Source organism: Sapajus apella, unplaced genomic scaffold, assembly GCF_009761245.1.
Source record: "Sapajus apella isolate SASKATOON/1434 unplaced genomic scaffold, GSC_monkey_1.0 scaffold23, whole genome shotgun sequence".
In the NCBI taxonomy this organism is placed as follows: domain Eukaryota; kingdom Metazoa; phylum Chordata; class Mammalia; order Primates; family Cebidae; genus Sapajus; species Sapajus apella.
In genome coordinates this window covers 8618384-8638871 of record NW_022436963.1, presented here as the reverse complement: position 1 = coordinate 8638871, position 20488 = coordinate 8618384, and the positions used below count along the sequence as shown (strand labels likewise).

General features: G+C 35.1%; 1 protein-coding gene across 2 annotated transcripts in view; it reads right to left on the bottom strand.

Moving 5' to 3' along the window:
* APPL1 (adaptor protein, phosphotyrosine interacting with PH domain and leucine zipper 1) overlaps positions 1–20488 on the bottom strand; it is a 41290-nt gene that overhangs the window by 12108 nt on the left and 8694 nt on the right. For both annotated transcript variants that reach the window (XM_032289549.1, XM_032289550.1), the window contains exons 4-15: positions 20094–20165; positions 17735–17822; positions 16149–16190; positions 15377–15435; positions 12032–12178; positions 10401–10483; positions 9538–9696; positions 8352–8540; positions 6227–6269; positions 4852–4908; positions 1322–1416; positions 946–1128 (exon numbers count right to left, since the gene is read on the bottom strand). In XM_032289549.1, coding sequence (XP_032145440.1) covers positions 946–1128; positions 1322–1416; positions 4852–4908; positions 6227–6269; positions 8352–8540; positions 9538–9696; positions 10401–10483; positions 12032–12178; positions 15377–15435; positions 16149–16190; positions 17735–17822; positions 20094–20165 — 1217 coding nt within the window. The remainder of the gene's footprint in view (positions 1–945; positions 1129–1321; positions 1417–4851; positions 4909–6226; positions 6270–8351; positions 8541–9537; positions 9697–10400; positions 10484–12031; positions 12179–15376; positions 15436–16148; positions 16191–17734; positions 17823–20093; positions 20166–20488) is intronic.

The following is a 20488-nucleotide window of genomic DNA, read 5'->3' as shown; positions in this document are numbered from 1 at the left end:
CCAGCACTTTGGGAAGCCAAGGTGGGCAGATCACGAGGTCAGAAGTTCGAGACCAGCCTGGCCAACATGGTGAAACCCCTCTCTACTAAAAATACAAAAAATTAGCCAGGCATGGTGGCATGCACCTGTAATCCCAGCAACTCAGGAGGCTAAGGCAGGAGAATCGCTTGAACCCAGGAGGCGGAGGCTTCAGTGAGCAAAAAACATGCATTGCACTCCATCCCGGGCGACAATGCGAGACTCTGTCTCAAAAAAAAAAAAAAAAAGACAACAGGAAATTAATCTCTTTAGTACATGTCTGACCTATTACATCAAATGCTATGTGTATTTCTATAATCAAATGTATATTACTTTTTCTGGGTCATAGCCATTTTATCCAAATTAATATATTATCAATTTATTAGGTGTCCACTCTACTTAATAAACAAATTGCCTTAAGTCATGTTTCCTTCATCTACAGCCAAGGAAAATTTTAACTGCTTTGGTGAGAATATTCATTATATGAACTAAAGATGGCTCATTAATAATTCAAAACAGTGATAATGTTTTAGTAACTTCCTGAAGACTTCTTATTCTGGTATAAGATAATATTTTCTAATAAACATATATCACACGTATTACCTTCAATAATTTTTTAAAAACTGTCATGACCTGAAAACAGGGCTTATCAACTTTCTTCTGCAATTTTAAAAGCAAACATCAAAGAAGTAGACCTAATGAGCAATTCAGAATTAAATATTTTGAAACTAAATTATCTTAACTTATTAACTGAGGCAGAAGACATACAGAAAAGCCTGCATGATTCTTCCCTAACTATCAATATGTTACAAAGAAAGCACAACATAGCTGAGGTACATGATATATAAGAGAAGACTCTCAAACGTAGACAGGGGATTATAAACCTTACAGACCACAGCACAAAGTACCTGTGATGCTATCACCCACCTGCCTCCCTGGCCAGAGGCTTTTGCTTGGCCAGGCTGATCTTCACACACAGGAGAAATTATGTCAAACTGTATTGGGGTATCTGGGGCAACAAGAGAATCCAGAGAAAGAGCAGCCAAACTTGTAGACTCAGATCCTAGGGATCCTGAACTGCTGGTTCGAGCTGTCAGTGGCCGAGACTGTCTAAGCATAAAACAAGAAGGCATTACATTTAATTTTCCCTTTTGGATATTAAATATTAACACACTATGAAAAAAGAAAACCCAATATTGTAAGTCAATGAGAAATCTTATGTTTCAGTAGAAACACAATCCCAGATCACAGATACTTTAAATAGCCCATATCGTTTTTAAAATAACTCAGTGTGGTAACTTACCCTCCTGCTGGCCGCAGGCTCTCGTGCCTCTGCTGGAAAGATGGGGAAGGAGTGACAGCTTCCAGAGCTGACTGATTTACTCGTGCAGCCGTTTCCTATTTTAATTTTTTTTAAAGGACTAATATTAGTAAAGTAAGCAAACCAAAAGTTTGAATGTAACTTTGAATTGTTAGAATGCTTCTGAGTTACACTTAAAATATAAATTAGAGCTACCAAAGTAGTTCCATATTTTCTTGTCTTAATATTAGGGTACATAACTGATTTATTTCCTATAATCGAGAAATAAAATTTCTGATTTTCTACTTATACACAATTATTATATATTGCTTTTCTTTAATTTTTCTAAATTCCCTGCAAATGCTGCACACTTTAAATTTTTAAAGAAAATACTGTTTTTTTCTTTAAAATTTTAACTACCAGATATTTTTGATTAAAGTTTGTATTGCTAGCACCCAGCCCAGTGCCTGATACGACAATCGATGTATTCATTGAATAAAGAAATTCAGGAGTAGGAAATACTCATAAAATATGAGTATTTTATAACTATGCTGGAAGTTTTCACAATTTTCCAGAATATATTTATGCTCAGATATATGTTTATTAATTTATAAAGTTGTCATTTTTCAGACCAAAAAATTGAAAATAAGAAAGCTAGCTGGACGCGGTGGCTGAAGCCTGTAATCCCAGCACTTTGGGAGGCCGAGGTGGGTGGATCACGAGGTCAAGAGATCGAGACCATCCTGGTCAACATGGTGAAACCCCGTCTCTACTAAAAATACAAAACATTAGCTGGGCATGGTGGCGCGTGCCTGTAATCCCAGCTACTCAGGAGGTTGAGACAGGAGAATTGCCTGAACCCAGGAGGCGGAGGTTGCGGTGAGCTGAGATCGCGCCATTGCACTCCGGCCTGGGTAACAAGAGTGAAACTCTGTCTCAAATAAAAAAAAAGAAAATAAGAAAGCTTTCCATAGAAATACTTTAGACTTACTGTTTTATTTAAAACACTGACTAAATAAAAATGATATTTAAATTAAAAATGTTTTAATAATGTATAGTTAACATTACTCTTCTTATATACTTAAAAATGGTTAACATGGTAAATTTGTGGATTTTATCACAATTTTTAAATGGTCTTTTTTTGGGAGATAGGTTCTCTGTTGCCTAGACTGGAGTGCAACGGCATGATTATGGCTCACTGCAGCCTTGATCTCCTATGCTCAAGCAATCCTCCCCTCTCAGCCTCCTGAGAAGTTGGTACTGCAGGATATACTCCATAAAAATGGTCTTTAAATTAGAAAAAATAATTACAAAACAGGTTTGCATTTCTTGTCTCATAGCAAAATCATCACCAATACAATGCCATAAACTAATCAAAATTTCTATTCTAATACAGATAAAATAATTCTGGATAACCTAGGAAATATTAACTAAAACCAAACTATTCAAATTCAAACACTGTATTCCCCAGATGATAAATCATTTAATTTGTATTTTAATTGTATTTTTTGTTGCTCCCAAGTAACCTTACAAAAAGGAAAAGCTAGATTGATGGGAGACCAAATTACTAAAAGCAAAAGACTTCTCTACAGTTACCACTGATTTTCCATAATTAAACTCATAATTTATTGTATTATACATAATTATAATACATTATATGTTACAATATAAATATAACAACATTTTATAAAACTAACAAATTACTAGTATGTTGGAGGTCATGAGATTTTGTTTCTACTGTTCAAAACTTCCTCCTAGGCATTTCTTAGCTGGTACCTCAAAGCCATTAAGATAAAAACAGAACTCTTCTTTCCCAAATTCTTCTCTTCCCTTAGGTTTAAAACCTGGAAGTCATCTTTACCTTATTCATCTTCTTCATCCTTCACATCAATTAGTTACTAAACTAGTCAAGTCTAGCTCTCCCATCTAAACAACCATTACATCAGTAGCAGATTAAGATTTAGAAGAGTGAGAGCCTCCCAAAGAAATTATTTCCCAGCCTCAGCTGAAATCATCAGCCTGTGCCAAGCCATGGGAGTTGCCTGGATTGTCATAGCACAGACAGGCCCACCAAGAGTGGCAGAGGTCAGACAGCTCCTGTCCTAGAGTCAAGTCTTTTTCCAACAATACTGAAGGACCCACCTGACTCTGTACCCCTGGGTTCTACCTGTATATTTGGACTGCACATATGGCTATGTCTACATGTCAGGGTGTGTCTGTTCTGATATCCTTGCTACTCAAAGTATAATTTGCAAAACTGGGAATTCGAGTTGTATCACCCTACACATACTGAATCATATTAAGCATTTTAACAAGACCGCTAGGTGATTTGTATGCATACTTCAATTTTGTATTCTCTATCAAGAACCTTTAACTTGGTTGGATGTGGTGGCTTAAGCCTGTAATCCCAGCACTTTGGGAGGCCAAGGCAGGTTGATCACCTGAGGTTGGAAGTTTGAGACTAGCCTGGCCAACATGGCAAAACCCTGTCTCTATTAACAAATTGGCTGGGCGTGGTGGCGCAAGCCTGTAGTCCCAGCTATTCAGAAGGCTGAGGCAGGAGAATCACTTGAACCCGGGAGGCGGAGGCTGCAGTGAGCTGAGATTGCACCACTGCCCTTCAGCCTGGGTGACACAGCAAGACTCTGTCTCAAAAAAAAGAAGAATATTTAATTACATTACTAGTTTCATAAACTTGTCATTTTTACATCTGCATTTGTGCTCTTGGTTTTTTTCTTATCTGTACTCTTCTTTTCCTCAAAACACAAACAAATCCTACTCAACTCAGGTTTCCACCATCTCCACAGAGCTTTCTCTAAAGTCCACACTGATCTCAAAACTTAGTCATCACCATATGCTTTCAATTACATCCTATTTTATCTAAAATGTTACTTAAAGTTTTAGTTTTGTCTCTCCATACAGAGAGGCTCCTGGAGGGCATGGCTCAATTTCTTCTCTATTTCCTTTCTTCATGGTGCTCAACACAAGTAAAACAGTCAACATACAATAAATATTTGTTGACCGACTGAGTTGAGTACCTTTTGAAATAATTTATTGTTCTAGGAAGACCACTCATTACATACATAGCACATTAAAGCTATTCATTCAGTTCAGATGTAGTGGCTCACACCTGTAATCCCAGCACTTTGGGAGGCCAAGGTGGGCAGATCACCCACAGACAGGAGTTCAAGACCAGCCTGACCAACATGGATAAACCAGTCTCTATTAAAAATACAAAAATTAGCCAGGTGTGGTGGCACATAATCTCAGCTACTCGGGAGGCTGAGGCAGGAGAAATCAGTTGAACCCAGGAGGTGGATGTTTCAGTGAACAGAGATCGGGCCATTGCACTCCGATCTGGGCAACAAGCAGGACTCCATCTCAAAAAGAAAAAAAAAAAAAAAAAAAAAAAACCTACTCATTTAAGGCCATATTAAAAAATTACAGAACTTGAGAAATTATGAATAAAAACATGTAAGCCACAAAATTACTCAATTTTGCTAGATCTGGGTAACATAAAATAAAAATATTACCTCTGGATTTTCACTTAAGTATATTTGTTTAGATATGTTGTTTATCGTACAGATCCACTGCAAGATGAAAAAATAGAAAAATATAATTAATTTTTTTCTATAAAGCTTCTCTTATAAAGGCAAATGTTCAATACTAAATTGCAGATGTTTCATTAGAAGTAATACATTTATCTTCCTTATAAGAAAACATTTCATAAGGAAGGTACATATATAAAAATATGTATAAAAAGAATATTCAACATTATTATTATTTATGAAAATAGTACATTTATGTAAGAAGCTCAAGTTTAATTCATATAAGGAAATAAAACAGCAATCATGTTAAACTATACATAATAATCTATATATTTCTTTTTATCACTTTCCCTCCTAAGCCTCACCAAACAAGACAGTGTGAACTCAGGTATCATAATTAACACAAATGCAAAAAATTTAAAAGATAAATATATTCTTGGTGAATATATTTTACATGCTTCCCTTCTGTCAAGTTTATAAATTATTAGCATAGAAAACAATCTCTGCTCTAAATCTTCTGCTTAACTCTCGAGGATTCACGTGTCTGTTAAGCATCACTAAACTAAACAAATATTGTTTGGAAAACTATGCAGAGAACAGACATTTGTCTGTGTTCCTCAGAGACCAAAAGCGAGATTTAATATTAACTCTTTTCCATAAGAAGTAAATAAAGGTAGATCTCTATAGCATTTCCAACTTTTATCTCTTACCAGCACAATTATAATGCCAAATTAAAAGGCTAAAAATCAAGCCAGGGTATATTTTCATGGAAGAATGTTTCTTAAGATAAAGGTTTGAAGCATCAATTCTTGCTAAGACCTTACCTTCCATATCTGATATAGTAGGAGTAAAAATGGAGCCAAAAACAAAAGGCTCATGAGGAAGAACAGAGACTCCCAAATTTTTGTTTTTCTATCTTTCATTTCTCCAAGCTTTTCAGCTTTAGTTGCTTCCTGCCATGTCACATCTGCTGCCACTATATTCTTAGTGCAGCAAATAGTGTCTCAAAGGATTGGAGAGAGAAGGGAATAAACTGTCACCTCATGATACTAACAGCCTGCCAGACAGCAACAGTCACAAGGTCATTTCTGAATCTGAGCTTTTAAAATAGCAGAGATGATTTCTAAGGTCCTTCCCACTATAAAATTCTGTGAGAAACTTAGGAATGTTACTTGAGGACAATAGACTTTTACAAAAAAAAAAAAAAATTTAATGAACTAGGATTCTATAATGAATACATTAATATATATTTTGTCATCAGAAAAATATTTTAAATTATTAATTTTTATAAATATCACTGAATATGACATTTTTTCAGTGAATAAATGTCACTGAAGAAATGAACTAGGTAAAATTTTACCTCTTCATGATCTTTTTTACTCTCTGCTTGCAAAATTGAAGATCTGGAAGAGAAGAGATGTTTGAGTCTCAACTGTTAAAAAAGTACTTTCAACATAATCTGAGAGAACTTTTTATCTTTAAAGGTAAACGAATATATAAACACCAATCGATATTAAAAGAAAAAAACAAAACACAACCAACGGCATCTTAGGAAATGGAGACTACCAGAGGTAACAGGACACAGACTTTAACAACTCTGACTCTGGCTATCTATGCCAAGATGTACCAAAAAGGAAACAGGTGCTGATCCTCAGAAGACCGACCATGACAAAATTACATTTCAGTGAAGATAATGCATTTCAATGTATCATATATATTTCATATATATTATGAACTTATCAAATATATTTCAAATACGCCTCAATGATCCTAATAGAAAAAAACTTTGCTTCATTAATTCTCCTTTAATATTAAATCAAATATTTTGATATATCAATCATTAAACATATTATTTTGCTTTTCTATAGATATATTATTAGAGTTAGAGAAAATAATTTCTACTAATTTTGCATCACAACAGGAATGTGAAATGGGAAATCATGGTAAGCATTAAACAAAAAGTACTTATAATAAGTAACATGTTAAGTTTACCAACTTAATATTTTGATAAATAAATACAGTGATTCCCAACACCCAACATCTAGTGTGATAAATGCACACAATATTGGCATTCATTATGTTTGTAGAAGAAATGTGAAATTAACCATTTTGATAAAGGATAATGACCTATTTTTTTTTAAGGGGGAAAGGTCAAATGTATTTATTTTTAGAATATCTTAATGTGCATAAATACAGGGGAAAAAAAGACTTTTCAGGAACCCAGAGGCTGCTCCTGAACATTAACTTAAGAAAGTTCAAAGGTCAAAAACAGTATTTTAATTGAGTGGGAGGGAAAATGGCAGATAGTCTAAACATCTATCATTAGGAAAATGTTTAAATTATAATGTATGTCCTTAAATAAATTATAGTATAGCCATTATAACATGTTTTTAACAGGTGGCTGCAGATCAAAATTATAATATTTCAACTATTTTTAAAATGTACATAGGTTAAAAATTGGAAGGCAATGGACAAAAAGGTTAATTGTTGCTTTTGGTTAATAAGACAGTAGGATTTTTTCATACTCCTTTTTATGTTTTCCATGCTTTTTGAAAATTTCCTTTAAATGCTACTTTAAAGATTCTCATTTAATGCAAAGGTATTAGAAGGCTGGGCGTAGTGGCTCACCCCTATAATCCCAGCACTCTGGGAGGCTAAAGCAGAAAGATTAGTTAAGTCCGGAAGTTCAAGACCAGCCTGGGCAACATGATGAGACATCTCTACAAAAATTCTTTTTTAATTTCCAGGCATGGTGGCATGCACCTATGATCCTAGCTACTTAGGATCCTTAGGTGAGAGGATCCCTTGACCCCAGGAGGTTTGAGGCTACGGTAAGCCATGTTCACACTACTGCACTCCAGCCAGGGTGACACAGTAAGAACCTGCCTCAAATAAACAAAGAAAGGTAATGGAAATTTTTTAAAATGGTATTATTATATCATTAATGGGAAAATAATATAATCAGAAATATTTAACATTTTAAAATAACACTATTGTTAGCACCTACTATGTCAGTCACATTACATATACTAGAATTTCTGTTCCTCACAACAATTTACAAAGTAGGGATTACAACTCCCCCATTCACATTTTACATGAAGGAAAATGGAGCTGAGAGGGGTAAGTTTGAGGTCACACAGTAAGTAATAAATCCAAACTTTGAGCTTTCTGACCCCAGGTTTAGGACTCTTTCCATTAACTTGTTCTGTCTTCTTCCATACTATGTAAGATTTTCAGTTGCAGTTCCTTAACATGAAATCACAGATCTTTACGATATGACATTGCTTTGACAACCTCAAAATATCAAGAAACCATAACCAACTCAGAAACAAAAATTCAATACAATTCTACAAGATTAAAAAGCAATTTACCTCAATATATAATAAACCTAAAATTTCCATAAAATTTCTAAACAAAAAGGAATTATCCCACATTTTAGTAGTTTAAAATATTATAGATTACTAGTAGTAGAAAAAAATACTAACTTTTTTCCATCGAAAGAAGTGATCTGAAAACAGTATCGTCTGTCTTCACAGTCCACAGCCATCACTGAACAGTTGTCTATGTCCATGGCCAGGCCTCCTGCTACATCCCCACGGGCTTGACTCATCAAATTTCCACCCTGCGTGAAGTAAAACTGTCTGTCCCAGGTAGAAGACACCAAACCTGTTTTACTAAATGAAGAAACACATTCACTCTTTAATAACAACATACCTGAAATCTCATCATCAGCCAGACACAAGATAAAGCATGTTACAAAGAACTGGTTTGCAAAAAGACACCAAGGTGCCAAGAAAATAAATATAAATACACTTTCAGTCTCTAAGATAAATTCATGTATGTTGACTTACTTTTGTGAATGTATATACAGTTTCCAAAACAAGGCTGGAAATTATAAAATTGCAGCTGTAATAATAATGCTCCATAAATTACAGGTTATACTTCAACTTCCAAGAGAGTAAATTCAAAACAATAGAATTTATTTTATTTCCAGGGTTAACCTGCTCCATCCTATCTTCAGTTGAAAACTAACATTTTACTTGGTGCTATAATCATACATATCTTAAAGTAAGATCAATGATATTTAATAACGTTCTCATGTTCTGATACAATATGTGAATATTTATTTAAACTCAAATTAGTTTCACGTCTTCTTTTTTTTTTTTTTTTGAGACAGTCTCACTCGGTCCTCCAGTGGTGTGATCTCGGCTCACTGCAACCTCTGCCTCCCAGGTTCAAGTGATTCTCATGCCTCAGCCTCCTGAGTAGCTGAGATTACAGGCATGAGCCATTATGCTCAGCTGATTTTTGTATTTTTAGTAAAGGTGGGGTGTCACCATGTTGGCCATTCTGGTCTCAAACTCCTGACCTCAGGTGATCCAACTGCCTCGGCCTACCAAAGTCCTGGGATCACAGGTGTGAGCCCTCACACCCAGCTTTGGTTTCACTTCTTTTCTCATTCTACATTATTCAATAAATATCTAGGTAGGATTTTACTTCCGAAAAGTACTCATGTACCTCATCTGTGAAAAAGTTCACGTAAATACACCTCTAAAAAGTTTCAACCTTTAGTAAAAATCAAAATAATGACAGACAACATCAATTATTTATTATATTCATTTGGTATTGTCTTACATGATATACAATAGACAAAAATAATAGTTTTCTTACTTCCTAGCATTAAGGTATCCAGCCTTTCGGGTTAAGTTTCGATTAACAGGAAATTTGGTGGGGTCTGGGTCAGGCACATATAAAGGGTCACTGGCTACTTCCAAATCCTCTATTGTCTGTTGCATGGTCTCTACATCACTGTCCATTTCCCTGCGAACACTGACAGAGACAGAATTATTTACTACAAATCACAACCAATAAGAACTTACCAATCATGTTTACCTGTGTATTTGTTTCGCATGTTTTCTTAAAGACAGAAGAGTGGCACGGGTGGTTAAAACAACGCAAATATATTTTAAAACAGGTTTACATTTTATTTGAAACTTAGATATTTTGGAAACAATATTAAATTAAAAAAACTAATGACTCCCTACTGAATGCCTGATTTTGGAGTAATTTTCAAACTGCTCTGTCCTGTGCCATTAAAACAACAATCAATTTCATCTCTCTCCATACCACAGACTGACCACATATACTGCTCAGCATTTTGAACCTGATGAGAACTACATTTTTTCTCTAAGCTTTCATGGCTTGGAAACAATATTTAGTAATCTCCCATCAAACTCCCACAATTTCAAGTTTAAAGATAATTTCACTTATGGAGAATTACTATTATGTGTCTGTTATACATAAAACTGAGTTTAGAATCAATAAAATTACCACTACTAAGAAATTCAGAGTTCATGATCTATGGAAAAAAAGAGGTAAACAAGAAGTAACCAGGAACCACATAAGAAACTCTCATGACAGGGAAAATATCCCCTCAGGAAATTAAATGGTAAATGTCTTTACATTATGTCATTTAGCTTTTAACTTATCATTCACATCATTTCATTTTCAATTTTAAGGAAAATAATACTTACTTCTGTACGCTTGTTCCAATATTAGCTAAAAATTCTTCCAGTTGTTCATTAAGATTTTCAGAACCCATCTTAAAGAAACTTATCTGAAGAGTGGGGAAGGGGGAATGGAACAACACAAAAATACATTAAACAATATATTTAAAGTAAATCATATAAATGATCTCTAAGATAAATGGTTAAGTAAAAAAAAAAAAAAAAAAAAAAAAAAAAAAAAAAAAAGCAATATTCCCATTTGTGTAAAAATACATTGTAGTTTGCAACATCTACTGCATATGGAGCCACTAAGGAAGTTAGATTTAAATTCCACTGTATATCCTTTTATATTTTTTGAATTGAACAAGTAATACACATGTATGGTTAACAATTTTTTTAATTAGAAAGTAAATTTTAAAGCACTTCCAATAAATTATATAAACTATTTCATGTTTACTACAAAGATAAGTTTTCTAGCTGAGGAATAATCAGTAAAATACTCTTTTACTTAAATATATTCAACTTTTTTTTTCCTTTGAGACAGGGTTTCACTCTGTCATCCAGACTGCACAGTAGCATCTCACTGCAGCCTCAACCTCCTAGGAAAAATGCCCTATGATTTACTTTAAATATATTGTTTAATATATTTTTGTGTCCTTCATATGACTCAGCCTTCCAAGCTGCTGGAACCACTGAGGCATGCTACCATGCCCAGCTGATTTTTTCATTTTTTTCTAGAGATGGGGTCTTCCTACATTGCTGAGGCTAGTCTCAAACTCCTGGACTGAAGTGATCCTCCTACCTTGGCCTACCCAAGTGCTTGAATACAGGCATGAGGCACCACACCTGGCCTCAAATTTCTTTAAACTCTTGATTTTTAGGAGACTGATGCTGTGTCTCATACCACCTAAAACATAAATTTTCTAGTCCCCTTCCTGATGTACACCTCTTTGGGGACTTTGGAGTTCCTCTATTAACTCAGGAAGTATGCAAAAAATGTGGGATAAACTCAAACTTGTTCATTCTCTTTCACATCTATTATGAAGCAGGTGTTTAGTTGAAGCTCCAGCAATAAGTGTAACTGAAATTCATTTAGCATTCTGTTCTCAGTCCCCAGCTAAGGTGAACAAGTTGCTATTCCTAAAATATTTGAAATCTTCATTTGTAAGGAAAACCATTCTTCCTAACTTCCTTAAAATAATAGTCTGATGACATTTTAAAAAATTACTTCTTAAAACACAGACATGAAAAAGGATGTTGAAAACAGTTCATAGGCCAGACATGGTGGCTCACACCTGAATCCTAGCACTACGGGAAGTTCGGGCAGGTGGATCACCTGAGGTCAGGAGTTTGTGACCAGCACAGCCAACGTGGTGAAACCCCGTCTCTACTAAATATACAAAAATTAGCCGGGTGTGTGGCACACACCTGTAATCTCAGCTATTTGGGAGGCGGAGGCCGGAGAATCGCTGGAACCTGAGAGGCAAAGGCTGCAGTGAGCCAAAATGGCACCACTGCACTCCAGCCTGGGCAACAGAGTGAGACTCCACCCACCCGCAAAAAAAGGAAAATATAATATCTTTACACTTAACGTAAATATCAAGCTTAATATAAAGCTTTTAGAACAGTTATAATCCAAAATACCATACAGTATTTACCTGAGCTTGCATGTACCCAAGTAGAGGTTCTAACAATGCTATTTTCTTCTTGTACTGAAGAGTATTTAATGCACAAAAATAATGCATCATGGTCTGGTGTTGCTTCTTTCTGGACGTGTACACATCTTCTGTTACTTCATACTTCACCTTTGAATGAAAAGATTTAAAAAATTAAGTAATGGTAAATTATCTTCTATATCTACAATTATCTATTTTATCTATAGTAGATAATTATTTGAATTATCTTCAGTAGGAGCTTCGGGGAAGAGCCTACCCAAGGAAAAGGTATATCACAAGCAATTGAGCATTAATGTTCCTGTTTTCTGATCTTTTAGAAATCCTTCAACATTGGTTAAGTCAATTTTCCTGTTTAACTTCCAACCACATAATTTACAAAATGCATATTGAGGCCAGGTGTGGTGGCTCATTCCTGTAACCCCAGCACTTTGGGAAGTGGAGGCGGGAAGATCACTTGAGGCCAGGAATTTGAAAACAGCCTGGTCAACATGGTGAATCCCCGCTCTACTAAAAATGGAAAAAATTAGCTGGGTGCGGTGGTGCACACCTGTAATTCCAGCTACTGGGGAGGCTGAGGCATAAGAATAGCTTTCCCCTGGGAGGCGGAGGTTGCAATGAGCTGAGATCACACCACTGTACTCTAGCCTGGCAACAGAAAGAGACTGTCCCCCCAAAAAAAAAAATGCATATTGAAAACAGAATTCTGTACATAACTAAGAATGGTACAATAACTCAACTACGCATGGTAGAGAAAGTTTATCACTGGGAGGAAGGGCAGACAATTGTTGGTCTTAGCTTAGCCATTAGTCTTTGATCAGTTCACAGCATACCATTCTTCCCTCCTGGTTCTCTCCCTATCAGTCCTACTGTCTTGTACCTGTTTGTCTTCCTTCACCCATATTTGAAATATGTGTGCTCACCAGAGTTATTTTATTCAGACAATAGATATTTATTGAATACCTATTATCTAATAGGCATTAGGTTCTGTCTTCCTGCTTTCCTTAGAATCCCTCATCAAGTACCAAGAATATTCTAATATTCTAATATACCAATGATTCAATGACTCATAGATTTTATCTCCTGCCTCTCACTCTCCCAAGTGACAGAGGAAACACATCTCCAGCTAAGTTCTTTACATGTGTTTGTGTGCTGAAAATGTACAAAACTGAAGATAGCTTTGTACACAAAACCTGTTCTTCCACTTTGTTTCTTAGCTCTCTTAATTACTACAGGATCCATCCAGACATCCAAGAAATCTAGGACTCATTTTTTATTCCGATTACCACAAATCTTGTCAATTCTACTTATGAAGTATCTCCCAAAAGTACTCCTTCCTCTCCACTTTCAGTAACAACCTTAGCTGAGACCTTCATTATATTTTTGCAAACTATTCCAATTCCTTTCCTTGGATTCCCTCTAGTCTTGTCCTCTTCACATTTTCATTAGTATGCTTGTTCTATAACATAACTGCATGGTGTTATTCACCTACTTAGAATCCTTGGAGGTTGCCCACTCCCTCTAACATAAATTTCAAGGTCATTAATATAGTAATCTGGTCCCAATATACTTCTTACCCTTTCTGCCATATCTCCAAACACTCTCTTTATTGTCAGAGAGTACTCTTAACCTTTACAGTCTCCCAACTCTACCATGTGCCTCTGAAAGGCTGTTTTTCTTTCAGGAATCCAATTATTTTGGAATCTCTCCGATTCCAAACTAGTGTTATCCACTTATCTTCAACGTAAATGTCACCTTTTAAAAGTGTAACCTTTCCTGGCCAGGTGCAGTGGCTTATGTCTGTAATCCCAGCACTTTGGGAGGCTGAGGCAGGTAGACCACTTGAGGTCAGGAGTTCAAGACCAGCCTGGTCAACATGGTGAAACCATGTTGTATCTACCAAAAATACAAAAAATTAGGTGGGTGTGATGACACACGCCTATAATCCCAGCTACTGGGGAGGCTGAAGCAGGACAATCACTTGACCTGGGAGGCAGAGGTTGCAGTGAGCCAAGATTGCGCCACTGCACTCTAGCCTAGGAGACAGAATGAGACCCTGTCTCAAAAAAAAAAGTGTAACCTTTCCCAATTCACCAATCAAAGCTAACTGCTGCCCTCTCTGTGCTCTCTCAGCATTTTATTAAAACCCCTATTACTGTATTTAACTAATAACAGATTTACTCCATGCCTTCTCATCATCCTTGTACTCTGGTTCCTAGTCGAATTGCATGCCTTCACAAAGGAAGCCTTCAATAAATGTGGAGTATCCAGTCTTTGAGGGCAGGAGTGAAGCCTACTCACATTGTTCCCCTAACATACCAAACAGACTAGTTGGGTATAACTAATACATTCTTGATATATATTAGATGCTCAATGAATTTTTAAATAAAATAAAACTGGTGAAAGAATGTTTTTTAGAATAATTTGAACAGCCAGAAGTAATGTAAAATACATCAAATTTTATACCTAGAGACTTTAACTACTTCTCTAAGGCCAAGTGACTAATATAAATCTCAAAATGTATATATTTTATCAATATACCATTAAGTAGTCTGCAGCTAAAATTAGAAATAAAGCAAATCTTTGTACTAAACTTTGTGTGAGAAACATTTCCTTTTGTCACAGCAGGTATTACACAGTAAATCCTACCCAATTGTGCATTCTCACAAGCAGGTCACTGTGTCTCTACCAGCAGCTGAAGCCAAGGCTGTAGACACCAACACCCAGGCAGAGAGATCACCTCAGTTACAAACATCTAAAAAGACCTACACATTAAGCCTTGGACTAGGTGCTGAAGAAAGACATGATCTTAAGGCACGCCCAGAAGAACTTGTTAATATTCTGTTCTCTCATCTTTACTTGAATGCATTTCTCCTCAAATACAGTGTAATACTTCTGTATTTCACTCCTTGAACAAATATCAAAAGATATATATTTCTGTAAATAAGGAGGTTCTCATAACAGAATTTCATTATGTGTGAAAATTCTACTTTCTGACCACTCTATCTTCAGAAGACATTTTTGAACATACACATATTCAAACAGAACCAATGCCATGTCATCAAAATCCAAAGCAACAAGAGGCAATGTTATATACTAGGTGTCAGTTACATTTCCAGAATAATTATGTTTAGTTATAACACCAAATTTTGGCAGAAGAAAATATTTTGTTTAAAGAGGTCAATGATTATCAGAAAGGTTTCAAACAGCTAGAAGGAAAGAATAAGAGCAATATAACAAAATATACAAAGTAACCAATGGTTCTATTTTTTAGACCATCTAATGAATAGCTGTTAATTATGACACTGAAGGAATAAATATGTATCACACCTTGTCATTTTCTCTTTTTTTTGACAATCGGCTGTATCTATTAATTGCAGCATCATGATCTGGAAAAAAGAAACAAGTGACAATACAACAATAATTTTCAAAACTTACAAATACTTTAAATGGTCTTCTCATGTGCATCTTTCCAAAAATGTACTAAAGCAAGAATTTCCTACCACATGACCACTGCACTCAAATTTTCCTCGCAGCCAAATTTCCCCTAAATTATGTGTTACTTATCAAATTCGTTTTTTAAAAAAATTAATTCTAAGGAAACTGCAATGTACTAAAGTTTTATAAAGTATTTTTTAATACAAAAATAGCAAACGCAGCTTAAACACAGTGGCACGTGCCAATAGTCCCAACTATTCAGGAGGATGGGGCAGGAGGATCACTGCAGCATGCTACGACTGTGGCTTGAATAGCCACTGCACTCAAACCTGGGCAACAGAGCAAGACCCCATATTTTAAAATATATACATATATAACACTCATTAAAGAAAAATGGGAAAATATAAAAGAACAAGAAAGGTAAAATATTACACCACCTCTTTAGGTATTATGAAGCTAGCAGCCTATAAGACTTAATTTCCTTAAGATTTTTCTTATAGTATAAACAGTGTAATTTAAGCAGCAATACTGATTTAAGTAATGTCCACTTATTTTTAGTTGGGTTCTCTTTTTTTTCAATTATTACAAAGAGTCTGGCCACAGATATGCACTGATAAATAAATACATCACTGCAAGAAATAAGTGTGCAAATTATAGGGCTTACCGTTACTTGCAATCTGAAATACTTCCTTTAACGTTAGTATTTCTGAAAAAGTTCAAGAATAATTTAAGTTTGGCATACTTACGCAATACAACTGTTTGGAAAACAATAACTGCCACTTAAACTATAATTAAAATTCCAAATAATATTTCATACTTCAACATTCAAGGTGAAGAAGCTACTCTGTGTTTCAGCTAGTCTAAGGAACACTTATAATCATTAGTAACAGAAAATCTACTTGCTATAAATCTACTTTGTTTAGTGATATGACACAAAAACAAATTTCAAAAACCCATTATAAACGCTAACATATGCAAATATTCTGATTTAGTGCCAGAATCATGCATATTTGATATATGAATCTAAACACTGAAATGCTAAACAAGAAACAAAACATCTTATTAATAAGATTATGCCATTCAGTCCCCTTACATTATAAGAAAAGAGATCTTATTCTAGACCTTAGAAATGACCATTCCTGAGGATCACAGCCACAGTTAGTACCTCCATCTTTAAAATACATTCGAGATGTATTGGAGACTGAGTAAAGGTGGCACAGGTTGCAGTCCAGAAATGGTGTAGGTATAGAATAGTAGTATAATATGCATGTCTGTATTCTATGTATAATTTAAATACTTTACCATTCCCTGATACATTAGTTCAATATTTTTAATCTGTCTACATATTTTGGAAATAAGTCTGTATGACTGAGATTTCAAGTTATGGGAAAGCAGAACCAATTCTATAAAATTCTCATTGTATCACCTAGTAATCCTAAATGGGTGAAAATAAAACTCACAAACTACTAGGGTGCAGATTATTAGATGCATGAGTGCCCCTACCTCTTGCCACTTCAGGCCATACACATACCTCTATACCCTGTGCCACTATCCTAATTCGGGCCTTGGTCATATCTCACTGGACTCCCAAAACTTACCAGTCTAGTCTCCTACATAACAAGTCCACTCTATTCCATCCTTCAAAGGAATTGTGTCTCTCCTTAAATACCCCCACTGGCTTCGCCTTCGCTCATAAACTCAAGTCTAGCCTCTTAGCATGACCTACTCCCACTACTCTATTTCTGGATTCATCTCCTGCCTCACTCTAACACAGCCAGCATTACAGCCATACTGAGTTTCTTCCTACTGTCAAAATAGGCAGTGTATTTCTACAAGCCATACACTGTGCACTCTAGTCCCTCTAACAGAACAATGACTCTTTCCCTGACAAATTTCTCTTCACTGTTCAATACTCATGACACATCCTTGGGTGAAGCCTTGCTGAGCCCCTCCTAACAGCCCCGACAGCACCTTGCTCATTCCTTAATTATAAGAGATATAAGTGTTGTAATTATGTGTGGCCTACTTCCCTCTCTAGAATTTCTTGAAAGAGGGGATATCTTATCCATATCAGTATTTCTCAATAACTAGTTTGACATTTAGCAAGAGCTCCTATAAATGTTTGGTAACCGAGCAAAGTAAGAGTGGCACAGGTTGTGGTCCAGAAATGGTACAGGTATAGAGTAATATGCATTTTACAAGCACTGATCTCACAGTCAATGAAAGTAAACATAAGCTTGACTTCAATACCTTTCAGATCTCTTTCTTTAAACTGGGTAATGGGGAACATCATGGCATCAGCAAGTTGAGTTGAAAGTACTGCATGGCAAGAGCTAAGCTAGAAAAAGAAAGACCAAAAAGGCCAAATAACTATATACAGACATTTAACCAGTGTTATATAAATTAAACAGAATCTAATAAAAAAGGTTCTGATACATTTTACATAAAAAAACACTAAAAATTATGTGATATAGTACCAAATACTATAGAGTAAAAAAAAAATTCCATCTACCAAACTCTTAGAAAACATAGAGTGACCTTGGATTTGGTAATAGTTTCTTGCATACAACACTAAAAGCACAAGGAACAAAAGAAAATATATCATAGACATTATTAACATTTAAAACTTCTATGCATCAAACCACACTATCAAGAAAGTGAAAAAAAAAGTTCAGAATGGGAGAAAATATTAAAATATTTGCCAATTATGTAACTGATAAAGAACTTGTATCCAGAACAGAGAATTTTTACAACTCAATAATAAAAAGACAACCTAAGTTAAAAATAGGCAAAGGATCTGAATAACTTCTTCAAAGATAAACAAATGACCAATAAGCACATGAAAAGGTGCTCGAGATCATTAGACATCAAGAAATTGCAAATCAAAACCACAATGAGATACCACTTCACACTCACTCAGATGGCTATAATTTTTTTAAAAAATTTAAATACATGTAAACAAAATAATTATTAGTGAGGCTGTGGAAAAACTGGAACCTTCCTATATTGCTGGTAGGAATGTAAAATGGTGCAGGCACTATAGAAAACAGTTTGGCGGTTTTCTACAATTATTTAACTTTTAAATAAACAAAATTACCATGCAATGACCCAACAATCCCATTCCTGGGTACCTACTCAAAAGCTTTTAAGTGAAAACTGTTGTTAAAAAAAACAAAAAAACTTGTGTATCAATGCTCATAACATTATTTGAACTAGTTAAAAGGCAGAAACAACACAAACAATGACTAGGTAAACAGATACATAGATATATAGAGATGACTAAATAAACAAAATATGGTATATCCATAACAATGAAACTTTATTTAGCCAAAAAAAGAATAAAGTACTGAGGCATATTACAACATGAATGAGCCCTGAACACATTATGCTAAGTGAAAGCAGAAATTAAAAAGTCTACAAATTATGAGTCCATTTATATGAAATATCAAAAATAGGCAAATCCATAGAGAAAGAAAGTAGATTAGTGGTTGACAAGGGCTGAGGGAGCAGGGAGGTGAAGTGACTGCTTGATATGGTTTGGCTGTGTCCCCACCCAAATCTCATCTTCAATTGTAGCTCCCATAATTCCCATGTGCTGTGGGAGGGAACCAGTGGGAGATAACTGAATCATAGGGGCAGTTTCCCCCATATGGTTCTGGTGGTAGTGAATAAGTCTCAGGAGATCTGATGATTTTATAAGTTGTCTTTCACTCTCTCAACTGTCACCATGTAAGATATGCCTTTACTGTCTGCCATGATTGTGAGGCCTCCCCAGTCACATGGAACTGTGAGTCCATTAAGCCTCTTTTTCTTTATAAATTACCCAGGCTCAAGTACGTCTTTATCAGCAGTGTGAAAATAGACTAACACCCTGCTTACTGGGCACAAGGCTTCCTGAGAGATGATGAAAAACCAGACAGTGGTTATGGTTGTACAGCACTGTGAATGTACTAAATGTCATGAATGGCAAATTTTATGCCATGTGTATTTTACCACAAATTTTTTTAATGAAAAAAGTTATTTCTTTATCTTGATTTCCTGTTATAACACAATATTTCAAAAAAATTATTTTTCTAGTTAAAATTCTAGAAAATGTAGGACTATCTAACAGTCCATGTGAAAAGAAGAGGTTTTACTGCAACAGCAGAGAACAGTTATTGATTCTCCACATTATCTCATTACCTTTTTTCCTCTTAGACTTTAGGTCTTTGTTTTAATGATCTGTTGTGATGACTGAGAAATTTAGGGTTGATTTTGGCTGTGTAGAAGGGCAAGATTAATAAAGACTAATAGTGTTGCTTGATAGCAAAAGAGCAACCACAAAGAAACCAGATGTAGCTCACAACCTAACTCTTCTCTCCCTGCCTACATCAAATGACACGTCAAGACTAAATGGACTACATGCAGAAGAAGCACATTTTATACGTTTATTCCTGGCAAACAATGTTTTAATCAGAAAAAGAAAGTATTGTTTAATAAGCTAGCCACCAGGATATAGAAGTAAGGCTATTCTTTAGTCATCTTTGTAATTGAGCTTTATTCATAAATGAAAGCTAAATTGGGTTTACCATAAGACCATTTAATCAAACAAAATAAAATAAATGCTTACTTCATCTATAACTTTTGAAAACTGTTGCAATGTAGAGCTCATAACTTCATCATCACCTCCCAGTGGAAAACGCTGAAAAGCAAGAAGCAGAGATGAGGTAAAGTTTCAATGTTGTGTCTTTTGGGAATCACATTACTATAATTTACATTTTTAAATAACTTCAGAAAATGTCTAAAATTTTGAATAAGTTCTAAAATATCATTTAACTAAAACTGTGTAATATATATATAATTAATAAACATTAATTAAAATATTTGTTAAGTAACCAACTGACATCGCAAAATGGAATACCCACCGAACTGGGAGTTCAAAGATTTAGCATTTAGCTCCAATTCCTCCAATACCATGTAATGTTGAGCAAGTCACAACTTCTTCATTTGTAAAAAGAAAATAAA